The 12,934-nt window shown below is 43.0% G+C and overlaps 1 protein-coding gene across 1 annotated transcript in view; it reads left to right on the top strand.

The window, feature by feature from the left end:
* The first annotated feature begins 431 nt into the window (after positions 1–431).
* The window catches only part of ZKSCAN2 (zinc finger with KRAB and SCAN domains 2), a 17,484-nt gene continuing 4,981 nt past the window's right edge, over positions 432–12,934 (top strand). The window contains exons 1-6 of the mRNA XM_047712840.1: positions 432–1,113; positions 2,115–2,301; positions 4,671–4,762; positions 5,096–5,222; positions 8,184–8,870; positions 11,321–11,812. Of these exons, the coding sequence (XP_047568796.1) occupies positions 709–1,113; positions 2,115–2,301; positions 4,671–4,762; positions 5,096–5,222; positions 8,184–8,870; positions 11,321–11,812 (1,990 nt within the window). The 5' untranslated portion in view covers positions 432–708. The remainder of the gene's footprint in view (positions 1,114–2,114; positions 2,302–4,670; positions 4,763–5,095; positions 5,223–8,183; positions 8,871–11,320; positions 11,813–12,934) is intronic.

The following is a 12,934-nucleotide window of genomic DNA, read 5'->3' as shown; positions in this document are numbered from 1 at the left end:
GCGTGGCCACGGCTCCCAGCGCCCCCCGCGCAGTCCGCGGGCGGAGCGGACCAGGCCGCGCACGGGGCAGACGGCCGTCCCCTCTGGGGTCTCTCTGGGTCCCGCGGTTTCTTTCCCCTTAGGGGCAGAACCGCCTTGCGGCCTTTCCTTGGCGTGCGGAGGGTTCCTGAGGACTGTCGGGACCGCCTTGGGCCCTAAAGAGCCCGGCGCTGCCCTCGGACACGGCCGGCCCCACAGGCCACCCGCAGCGGCCTGGGCGCGCCGCGCGGGCCGAGCCTCGCTCCTCGAACCCCGAAGCCCCGGCCGGGCGGGGCCTGCACATCCGGCCCCACCCACCCGGGGCCTCGCCTCCCCGGAGCCCAGCCCCCTCCTGGCCTGCCGTCCGCCCCCGCCCACCCCTCTTTCTGTCCCCCTGATTTTCTCCCGGTTCCCTGGCCTTGCTCTTTCGGACATTGCACTAAAAGAGATGCATCCTGGAAAACCACATCTTGTTTGGAGAAGAGGCCGGGTTTGGGACCTTAGGGTACACATTCTCCTTTTCAAGCGTCTAGGATGGATTTGATTAATGAACCCGGAGTACCCTGTTGCGGCTGACTGCCGTTTTTTCACTTCCTTACCGTCCCACTTTCAAAATCGTTAAGCAGAGAACTCTCGGAGGTTTATGAGTCTACTTTGAGCTAGATGTGAGGTTGACCACCTGGTTGGAGCATGGCTGCATCCCTGGACCCTCAGATCGATGCTCCCTTGGAGGTTGAGGGATGCTTAATAATGAAGGTGGAAAAGGACTCCGAGTGGGCAGCGGAACCCGCTCTGGAAGGATCGGAGGGCTCTGAGGCCGAGACCTTTCGCAAATGCTTCAGGCAGTTCTGTTACGAGGATGTGACTGGACCCCATGAAGCTTTCAGTAAACTCTGGGAACTTTGCTGCCGGTGGCTGAAGCCCGAAATGCGTTCCAAGGAGCAGATCCTTGAGCTGCTGGTGATTGAACAATTTCTCACCATTTTACCCAAGAAGATTCAGGCGTGGGCGCAGAAGCAGTGTCCGGAAAGCGGAGAGGAGGCGGTGGCCCTGGTAATACATTTGGAGAAAGAGACTGGAAGACTAAGACAGCAGGTGAGAGAGGATTTTCCAAATACTTGTATTTAGAAGGAGATGGGTAAGTGCAGGGGGGTGGGGAGGCAGGGATGCCTTGCAGATAGGGCTTATGGAGGGAGAAATGGTACTAATGAGAGACCTTTAAAGTGAATCAAAAGAGGATCGGAATTTCATATTAAATCGGGAGGAGGAAAAAAAAAAAACCTTGCTTGAAATAGTGTTTTGCAAATGAAGTTAAACATTATGCATCTAAGTGTTTGTTCACGTCTTTGGTGTAATGTTTCCCAAAAATTATTTGAGAGAACAATATATTATGCTTTGCAAGGTTGGACTTTTGCAGCCTGATTTTCAAGAGGGCTGTTTTTGCAAAGAAAGCAAGCACAAACTTCATCAGTTATCCCAGGGTCCTCTCTAGTCCTTTAATATTCCAATGCGTGTCTTCTGAGGTGCCCTTGATGCCATCATCCTTGTCACTCTTCTCTAGTTTAACCAGCAGATCTTCGTTTGTCAGTGGTATTTCACGGTCTTCTAGTTGTTTTCAACAGCCCTTTCATTAACCTCATGAAATCCTGCAAGATTTGCAGTTTCACCTTGCTCAGGATTTGCATTCGTATAAAGACCTACCAGCAGGCTGCTGTGTTGGTCAGGGATATACACTACATGTGGAAATTAATTTTATATTTTCAGTTCACTAGTGAATTTATTTCGCTGCTCTGTGAACCTAATAGATGCAAGGACTTAGTATCTATTCTAATAATAAGGAGGCTGTGTATTTTACTCTTGATAGATTTTTTCCCCCTCTGTATACCAATAAAGAGCACTCTCCTGTTGCCTTATCCCTAGACTTCTGGACAGTACTGTTCACCTAATGCCCTTGGACACTCCATTGGGAATGGAGTGAAATTTTCATTCCTTCTAACATCTTCTATCTTTCTTTGATATCTTTCTGGGGGAAGTTTGGCCCTCTCTGGCCCTGTTTTTCTCCCTCTTTCCATTATGGCATTGGCTTTATTTCCCAGGTTAGCAGTCCTGTGCACTCGGAGAAGCAGGTCCCACTGGGAGCAGCATGGGAGGTAACAGACTTTCAGCCAGAGCAGGTGGAGACCCAACCCAGAGTGGTGTCTCTGGAGGAAGCTAGAAGCCTCCACTCAGGACACGAAGAACAGCTGAACCGAAAGAGAGAGCATCGGCCCTTACCCAAGAATGGTAAGAAGAACTCAGAGCATTCCCAGTGCAGAGACTATGGCAGTTGTATATTATAACCCTAACACCATGACTTGCTTAGAGTAGGATCCCCTTAATATGTATTTGAAAATAAAATGAATATTTGGGGAGCAAGGGTTCATTCACTTCAAGAGTTGGTAATATGTACAGCATAAGTAAGAGGCATCTTAAAGATGGACTCTGGGAAAACTTTCCCAGACTGGCCTCAGGGTCTTGCTGTGAAATTTAAGAATCTCCATTCCATAACCAGCTTGTGTTTTTCAGTCCTGCTGTGTATATGTGTCTGTCTTTTTGGCTGACTATAAACAACTTTAAAAACTGTTTGGAAAGGGAAACAAGGTATTTTTTTTTTTAAGATTTTATTTATTTACTTGGGAGAGGGAGAGGGAGAAGCAGACTCCCTGCTGAGTGAGGAGCCCAATGCGGGGCTCCATCCCAGGACCTTGAGATCATGACCTGAGCCAAAGGTAGGCACTTAACCGACTGAGCCACCCAGGTGCCCCAAAATATTTACTTTAAAAAATTGACTCCCAAGTGAGACACCACAGAAGTAGCATATGAGAGCAGTAAACAATAAGATTTCATAGAGGAGGGAGCACAGGCTTCCTTGCCGCCCTGGACATTAATAAGTCATGTAGGAGGAAATTGAACACCTGGGGCACTGTGATCTCTATGACCCCAGTCTCATGTCAGGCTGAGAGAGAGGGATGGGAAGATCACTGAACCTACAGTGGAAGGCTTGGGTTCATATCTTTTTGTCTCTGTATCTCTGCCTATCTGTCCTTGGGCAAGTAATAGGGAAAGGAGCATTAACGCACAGAGATTAAGTGATTAGGCAGACAACCAGGACACAAAACTTAGCTCCGCCATCCATTTTCTCTGTGGCCTTGGTCAGGTTACTTCTCAAACTTCCTGTTCTGTCATTTGTAAACGGAAATTGTAAAAGGAAAATAATAAGAGTGTTAATGTAGGTTAAAAGAAGTGCGTAAAGAGACCAGTACATATAGTGTCAATAAATGTTAGTCCCCTTTCTCCCATAATGGCACAATTATTTTTAAACTTCAAATCTCAAACATTTTACACACCCCTCACCAAGTGGCAGGATTTACTGCTGTGTACTCAACCTCCTTATCTTTCCTGAAATTCATATTGTGATAGAAATCATTACAAAGATTAAATCCAGATGTTTTCTGGATTCCAGAGTTCCCCTGGATTACATGCTCTCAGTTACTTTAGCTGATAAGCTTAGTCCAATAAATGTATGGTGTTTCTGGATTTCGCCATCCCAGGGTGATAAGGCATTCACAATGTGGAAAAGTGTGTTCTGTTGAGGTGCTTAGCGGGACAGGGCCACTGTAGCCGTGCCGCTCCCCCGTCTCCGTAACAGCTCACTAAGAAGCAGACACTAAATAGTATCTGCGCTTTTTACTTTTTTTTTTTTTTTTTTTTGCAAACGTGAAAATCCTTTTTTGGATTTCTTTTAGTTAGCAAATATAGTTACTAATGTATGCCTTTTATAAAAACAAAGTGGCATAACAGGAACTTTCGAAAAGCAGGGGATATCTGTAATACACTTCCAGGGAAGTGATTCAATTTGCTTCTTTAGAAAGTAGTAGAGCAAGCTCTTGAGTTCTTGATCACAGTAATATTCATTCTGGAAGTTTTCCCTAGATTGCGAGTTCCAGAGTAGAAGTTAGACCGCAGACTGTGCTATATGTATGTGTATATATCTTCCTCCTACCTTTTGAGGGAGTGTACTGTGTATTTGCTTGTGTGTCCAGGACTATGTATCTATGTGTGTTAACTTCTTCAGCATATTAAAGAATTGATCAACTCATACTAGGGATTGCAAACGGATAACTCACATGTCAAGTCAGACTTGTTGTGTTTTACCTACAGAGGGTTTTTGTTTGGGGTTTTATCATTTGTTCGTTTGGAGTTCTCAGGGTTTAAAATTTTTGAGATTTTATACAAAAGTCCAGATTTCTGGCTTCTCCTGAAAATATGAGAAGCTCTAACAATAGCAGGCCCACTGTTTCCCAATGAAGCATTAAGTGGAAGTGGGCATTGGCTATATACCCTTTCAGTGGTGTATGTGCTCTCCAGTTCCCGCATTCCTTACCTGGCCCCCTTCATAATGAACTTTGTCTACTAACTCCCTAAAAGCATTCACACATGTGAGCTCTGCTTCAGGGTACCATGGTTCAGGCATTGTTCTGAACTCATTGATGAAATGATCAATTTATACTTGTTGGGTTTTTTTTTATGCATCTTCATTTCTTAAAAGGAGAGGCTGCGTGAATTAAAGGTCCAGAGCCCAGAACCCTGATTGTTTCTTTCTCTTCTTACAGCTCGGCCTTCTCCCTGGGTTCTTGCTCCTGCTAATGAATGGAACAACATGGATCAGGAAGTAACAACCACACGACTACCTGTTGTGTCTCAGGTACATTACAAATCTTCTCTCTGCCTTCCTAGGGTATTCAGTCCCAACGATTTCCTGTGCCTTCACTGTCTTCAAACTTTTATACTCCTCCAAGAGCCTATTCCCCCTTGACTCCTTTTACAGAGAAGACTGGGACCCAGACTTCTGATTAATGAGACTCCTTGCTGGATATGATTCTTTATAATATCTTCTGCTTCATTTGGCACATCATACACACTTGGTTTCCTGATTTTAATTCTTCTTTGGGGCCCTTCTTTGTTTTCTCCATGATCATTCATCCTTTGAAGACCCGTATGGTTATCTTGGTAGTCATTGCTGTTAGTGTTGTTACAGGGACCAGTGAAAGATGTCCACATGGCGAGAGGTTTTTCCTACAAAAAGAGCATACATCAGATTCCCGCTCACAGAGACCTGTACCGGGATATTAGGAAAGAGAGTGTTGGGAACATGGTCTCCCTGGGTAAGGATTCTTTCCGTTTTCACATAAAAAATTTGGGGATTTTGATATCTTTATTTCTACTGGTGATACAATAGTTATAACTGTCAACACCTAAAGGACCTCAGTGGATTGTCTAGGCATTTCTGTGGCCAGCTCACCAGACCTAGTAATCACTTGTCTATGCTCTCTTCCTCATTCCTTCCTTTCTTCCAGTTTAAAATACATATGTATTCTCCTAACTTAGGGATGAAAACATTGGCGAGGTGTTATATACAACTTTCACGTTCGTACTAAAATATAAGCTTACACATACCCATTAGACTAAAAGCTCTATAAAGTCACAAGGTCTTTGATGATATGCCCTTGTTTAACTGCAGAAACCCAACACTTTGCATACAGCTAGATGCATGGGTGGAGGGCCAGCAAATAATTGTTGAATGGATAGAAATATTACAGATGGAAGGAAAAAGATAATTTCAATACAGTAATCTTGGTAGTGTGTTGTGAATAATTTAAATAGCCCAAAATCACAGCACACATAACCACTGTTGTATCACTTTACAGGCAAACTTCTGAAGGATTTGTCACTGCATTAGTAGTGGACATAAGTATAGTTCATTCATACGTAAGCTAAAAGTTGAAGACTGCTTATTAATAAAATTACAGGCCTAGGGGCGCCTGGGTGGCTCAGTGGGTTAAGCCTCTGCCTTCGGCTCATGTCATGATCCCAGGGTCCTGGGATCGAGCCCCACATCGGGCTCTCTGCTCAGTGGAGAGCCTGTTTCCCCCTCTTTCTCTCTGCCTGCCTCTCTGCCTCCTTATGATCTCTGTCAAATAAATAAATAAAATCTTAAAAAAAAAGAAAGAAAAGAAAATTACAGGCCTAAAATGTGTACTAACCCACACTAGAGAGGCTATAGACATGTGCTAATAGGGTAGCCACTAGCCACACAGGGCAATTTAATTTTATACAATTAATTAAAATTAAATAAGTTAAAAATTCAGTTCCTCAGTGGCTGTAGCCACCGTCAGGATATTTGAGAGCTGTATTGAACAGCACAATTACAGAACATTGCTGTCATCCCAGAAAGTTCTGTTGGACAACACTACGTGTAGATACTAAAGTATAGAGATTATAAAACAGGCTGTGCCAACTCAGCAAATAAAGGATTATTTATAATTAGAAAGCAATTAAGACAACTAAAAACAATGACCAACGTAGGGTGGCACTGATGACACAGTGGTAGCAAGGCAGCCATCCCAGAGCAGCAGGCATCCCAGCCGTCTGCCTGGGTTGCACACACGGGCGCTTCCTAGCGTGACCTCAGTTTACACGGCACCCAGACCTAGCAGCGTGCTGCATGAGAGTCCTGAATCAAGTGTGAGATCCCTCTCGTGGGATGGGGATCATCCTCGGAGGATTCAGATATAGCCCAGCACCTTCACATGTACAGTCTTGAACAAGACGGTCTGAGCCGCGTAGGTCCATTTCTACATGGATTTTTTTTTTCCAGTAAATACGTATAGAACTGTGAATATATTTTCTTTCCCTTATGACTTTTTTAATAACGTTTTCTTTTCTCTAATTTGCTTTATTATTGGAATATAGTATGTAATTATATGTAATACACAAAATACATGTTAGTGGACTATGTTGTCAGTAAGGCTTCCAGTCAATACTAGGCTATTAGTAGTTAAGTTTTGGGGGAGTCAGAAGTTGTACACGGATTTTTGACTGCATAGGCTTGGTTCCCTAGCCCCGCCTCTGTTCAAGGGTCAACTGTGATGACATGTAGAAAGACCCAGACCAGAGATACCTGCCCCAATCCTTTATCATAGGTTGTAAACTAATGGCTTATGGGATTAGTCTAGCCTATACACATATTTTGGCCTTGCACAGCATTTTAATTTGCTCTTAGTTTGTAGATCTGGATATCCTGTATCTCTTGAAAAATCAAATGTCAGACACCATGGGCCCGCCTTCTCACTGTCTGCCTGGACTTTATAGATATTCAAGCTTTCATTAATCCTACACTTACCTCTCTCATATAAAAATAAACAGCAAATCTCCATCCCCAGGGTTCTTTCAGAAAGGATTTTTTTTGATGTGATGCTGCTTCTCTCGACAGTTCTGTGAAGTTTCTGTTTGTGTTATCTAGAAGAAAACCAAATTTTATTACATACCTGTTGGGCGTTAGATACTTTACAGACCATCGTTTATTTAATATTCCCAGCATTTCTGGGAATAGGGGCCAGCATTCCCTAGGCAACCAAAGCTCAGAGATTAAGAAACTTCCCTCTGGTCCAAAAGTAAAGCAGGGTTTACTGGGGTCAGGGTTCACATTTAAGACATGTTGATCTCCACAGCACCATGAGGCAAGGCAACAAGCTATCTGTGTGCTTTCTTCTCCTTCCATCTCTTTCCTATTAACCTTGCCACACAAATTCTTGATGTATCTCTCCTAGCCCCAGTGTGTGTGTGTGTGTGTGTGTGTGTGTGTGTGTGTGCGTGCGCACGCACACGCATATGTTGGGTTGGGGGTGGGAGTATGTGGGGACCAGTATGAGCACACTTGGTTCCAGGAGTAACAAATACTGGTTATAGCAGATGCTGAACCCTGCACAATGTTAGACACTGAGAGGGAATCAAAGGTAATAGAATGTATGTTTCTTACCCTTAAAGGTTTTCCCTTAAGAACTAGCCAGAGAAAGAAATGGTATATGTATGAGAAGTAACCTGATAATGTAAGTTAGTAGATGATTGTGCCAAAGAAGAGAGGTGTAAGGGTAACTATAACTATACGATAGGTAGTAAGAATGACCGTGCTGTGCTCTGTCATGGTTGAGGAAGTCTCTAGAAGAGAGGGGACAAAACGTTTCGAGGATAGGCGTGGACAAGTGTCCAGGAGGGCCTGCTAGAGCCACAGATGAGGGCACGCAGCTCTGACCTCTGGTTTAGCATGAAATGTGTTTCTCTTGTAGGAAGTACTGTGTCTGTGTCTAACAAGATTGCCCAGATGGAGCAAAGAAAGGAGCCATGGACCCTGGGTCTGCACCCTTCTAACAAAAGGAATATTATTCTACGGAGCAACCACATCAAGGAGAAGCCAGTTCACACGGCTCAGATCCCTGCGCGCAGTGCGGGGAGAATGTGGGGCGAACAGCAGCACTGGGGTTTAGAAGATGAGAAGATAGCAGGCGTGCATTGGAGCTATGAGGAAACAAAGACTTTCCTTGCCATTCTCAAGGAGTCTCGCTTTTATGAGACGCTGCAGGCTTGTCCCCGAAACAGCCAAGTGTACGGGGCTGTGGCTGAGTGGCTCCGTGAGTGCGGCTTCCTCCGAACGCCAGAACAGTGTCGCACCAAGTTCAAAAGCCTCCAGAAGAGCTATCGGAAGGTGAGAAATGGCCACGTGCTGGAACCCTGTGCCTTCTTTGAGGACATGGACGCTCTGTTGAACCCTGCAGCCCATGCTTCGTCTGCTGATAAGCCAAAGGAGATTCTCTCTCTCCCCAGACTAAAGAGAGTTGCTATCGGTGCTAAAGAACGGATCAGTTTGGTGGAGGAGGAAGATGCCGCAGAAGAATCTGATGGTGATGAAATGGGCGTTGAATTTATCCGGAAGCCTGAGACTCGTGGTGCCCCTGTCTTGTTTCAGAACCTGAGTGGTAAGAGTTGTGCTCTTTCCTTTGGTGTGAAAATGGATTATATGGGCTTGTAGTAAATAGAGTAAGTAGACCAGAGGCAGCCAGATTTGGGGAGTGCTGCCATAAGCACCTTGCCGCTAATCACTGAACGTACTCTCAGGTGTTTGCTGCCGCCCCTGGTGCGGTCTGAGCAGTGGCTGTGACAGTTCTTTCGTGGGCTAGAGCATAGCATGGATTTGAGTATTGGAGCCTGTGGAAGGAAGATAGATAAAGTCAAAGGACTCTGGAGAGGCCTCATCTGAGGATGGGTAGAAACCAGCCAGGTGTGTTGAATTATAATAAGGCAAAGATACATTGTTATACTACCTAGGATGACCAGTAAAAGACTGTATAGCTGAAGAAAGTAAAAAATTGTAATTGTAGAAGTCAAGAAAGGAGAGAAAAAGGAACACAAAGTAGATGAGTCTAATGGAAAACACAGTAAGATGGTAGACATATATCCAAATACGTCCTTAGTTACAAACTTAAAAGACCATCAATCATTAAAAAAATGAAATATTGCTTATAAGAGATATGTGTGAAGTATAAGACACAGAGACCTTGAAATTAAAAGATGGAAAAAGATATACCACATACAATATGAACAAAAGCTTATGTCAAAATTGGGGACATGCAGAACTAACCCAGCAGTTAACAACTGGGTGACAGTAGACACATCCTGTAAGTACTCTGAAGTTCAGTTTTCTCATCAGTAAAACGTGACAGGATTCCAGGATCATTAGTGTTAAATGAAGTAATAGATAAAAATTGAGGAAAGCATTCTGCAGATGTTAAACACAGACATCTCAGTTCTTTGTGATATGCATGAAAAAAAGGATAGGCAGAGGCAAAATGAGAAAGAGAGACTTTATTCTGGTGAAATTCAATGAGACATAGCCAGGTGTCACTATTATTAGGAAAGTTTCTCCACTCTACCTTGGGAAAAGATGGTAAGTTCTAGGGGCTTCTGGGTGGCTCAGTCAATTAAGTGTCCGCCTTCTGCTCAGGTGATGATCCCAGGGTCCTGGGATCAAGCCCCACATTGGGCTCCTGCTCAGCAGGGAGTCTGCTTCTTCCACTCCCTCTGGCCCCCACTCATGCTCTCTCTATTTCTCTCTCTAATAATAATAAATAATAAATTTATTGTTATGAATTTTATATTAATATGATATATAATTTATAATTAATTATAATATATTATAAATATAATTGTTTATATATTATATGTAATATATAAGATATATATTACATGTATGTGTACATATATACATTATATATATGATATATATTACATATAATATAATTTTATATGTAGTTGTATATAAATATAATTATATAATATAATTTATAAGTTATTATATCTAATAAATAATCTTTATATATATATTTATATTTTATATATTATTTATGTATTATGTAAATTATATATATAATATATATTTATATATTACATATATATGTACATATATACATTATATATAAGATATATATTACATACAATAATATAATTTTATATGTAATGTATATAAATATAATTATATAATAATATAATTTATATTATTATAAGTTATTATATCTAATAATAAATAATAATCTTTTTAAAAAGATGGTAAGTTCTTAGAGTGGAAAAATAAATCAGCTAGGAGAGCTGGGGTTCCACTCATGACTGTATCTATTCAAAAGAAATAGATCAGGAAAACACAGGGAAGATAACATCGTGCATGGACAGGTGCTCCCCAGTCTGGAAATCCATAGACAGGAGGGTGGTCCCAAGCTAGGCCTGGAAGAGAGCACAGGGTAAGACTGAGGATAGAAGTGACTTCTTCCTACTTACAAAACAGACAAAAAGCATGGTTTAACAAACTACTCAGACATGTCCTGAAAAGTTTGATTCTGCCATAGACGCAGAACATCTGCTTGTCTTGCAAGTCATTTCATCTCTTACAGTAGAGGACTCAGTGACATCAAAAATGACTCTAGATGTAGTTCTGCTCTTCAAGGAAGACTGTTAAAAAAATCTGTTAGTTTTAACCATTTAGAAAAGACCTATGTATCCTTGGCTAATCGCCATAGCAGTGGCAGATCTGAGGGACTACGTTCTTACTCTACCAAATAAACTTTGAGATTAGGTTAAAAATTTCAATTTAAAAATCCTATTGGGATGTTGACTTTATAGATTCATTTGAGAACTGAATCTGTACTACTTGAGTCTTCCTATCCAGAAACATATTGTCTCTCCATTTTTTCTAGTTAATTTATGTCTTTCAGTAAATTACAGATTTTTTTATATAGACCCTCTCATTTTTTGCACATCTTCTCCCCCGACAGGTCATGGTTCCTGTTGCCACCACGAAGGGGATCTGTTTTCTTTTACCCCTATGTTTCGAGGCTGCTTATGTCTTATGTCTTTGCACTTTTTCTTTCCATGGCAGGTGTGCACTGGGGGTATGAGGAAACCAAAACTTTTCTAGATATCCTCCGTGAGACTCGGTTTTATGAAGCCCTCCAAGCCTGTCATCGGAAGAGCAAGCTGTATGGCGCCGTGGCAGAACAACTGCGGGAGTGTGGCTTCCTCCGGACGCCGGAACAGTGCCGGACCAAGTTCAAAAGCCTCCAGAAAAGCTACCGCAAGGTGAAAAACGGTCACGTGCTGGAGTCCTGTGCGTTCTACAAGGAGATGGATGCCCTGATTAACGCTCGGGCCCCTGCCCCTTCCGCCAGCACTCCAGAAGAAATCCCGTCACCCTCAGGGCAAGAAGGAGAGGATACTGAAATTGAACCCCAGGAACCTACAGGCTGGGAACCTGAGGAGACCTCACAAGAGGCGATGGTAGAAGATTCTGGCAGTGAGAGAATGAGTGAAGAGGACATTGTGCAAGAGTCGGAGTTCCAGGGGCCTCCAGGTCTACTGCAAAGCCCAAATGGTAAGGACCATCGAGGGGGAAGGGTGATTTACTGAAGAATCGGTAACTCTCTGCATATCGCCCATGAGTATTTATTCCTTAAACAGGTGTTTGAGGAGCCTGTGCTGTGTGAGGAATGGGGGATCTAGCAGTGAATAAAACAAAGTGTCTTTCTCATGGTGCTTCTATTCAAGGAAGTTGCTGACGTTCTAGTGATTCAGTCCTTGGGATCTCAGCCTTGATTTTTGTCTGTATGGGTCAATGTTTCATATCATCTGAAAAAGTCAGAGGCAAAATGAGAGAGAGACTTGACTGCACGTTTCCAACAGACTGCTGGTGCCCTCGTGGGCATCTGTCCCCACAGCAGCCCAGACTTAAAATTTCACAACTAAAATCACGGTCTTCCTTCCTGTACCTTGGCTCTTCCCTGTGTCCTCCCACATCCAGACTTAAAACTTTAGGGACGTTTTTGATGCTTTCTCTCTGATTATTTACATCCAAGCAGAGAACACATCAACTGTTGTAGAGCTTCCATCTGTCCCCTCCTTAGTCACCACAGCCACTACCTGTGGTGAGAGAGGTATAGCCTTTCTCTTTCTCTTGTCTAGACTTTTGTAAAAGTCTCCAAACCAGGTTTCCCCATCTTGGTCTGAATTCATCTTATCTTTCTGTCCTTACCTGTAACGGTTTCCTTCTGCACTGTCTGCTCACTCAAAACAAACGCTAGAGAAGGAGCCTACATGTGCTTTCTGCTAGTGTTCATATGAGAAGTTGTGGTTTGAAGGCTGAAATCATTAAGTCCTGTATAACCCAGGTTTTGACTCCTGGAAACAAAGTCTTTTGGTACCATCCCTTGTGAGTCTCATTTTATAAATCAAGCTGCAGACCTGTCACTAAATTGTCAGACTCTATCTGAGCCAACCACAAGGCTGTGACTTCCTTCAAATCCCAGGACAATGTTGGACCCAAAGAGAACTCTTCAAAAGAACTGCTAAATGAAAGATGGCATTGTTGGGACTTTTTTTTTTTTTTAAAGATTTTATTTATTTATTTGTCATAGAGAGAGAAGCGAGAGTGAGCACAGGCAGAGTGGCAGGCAGAGGCAGAGGGAGAAGCAGGCTCCCTGCCAAGCATGGAGCCCAA

This window comes from Lutra lutra, chromosome 18 (genome assembly GCF_902655055.1).
Source record: "Lutra lutra chromosome 18, mLutLut1.2, whole genome shotgun sequence".
In the NCBI taxonomy this organism is placed as follows: Eukaryota; Metazoa; Chordata; class Mammalia; order Carnivora; family Mustelidae; genus Lutra; species Lutra lutra.
The sequence above is the reverse complement of the archived record's forward strand: the minus strand, read 5'-3'. Positions and strand labels throughout refer to the sequence as shown.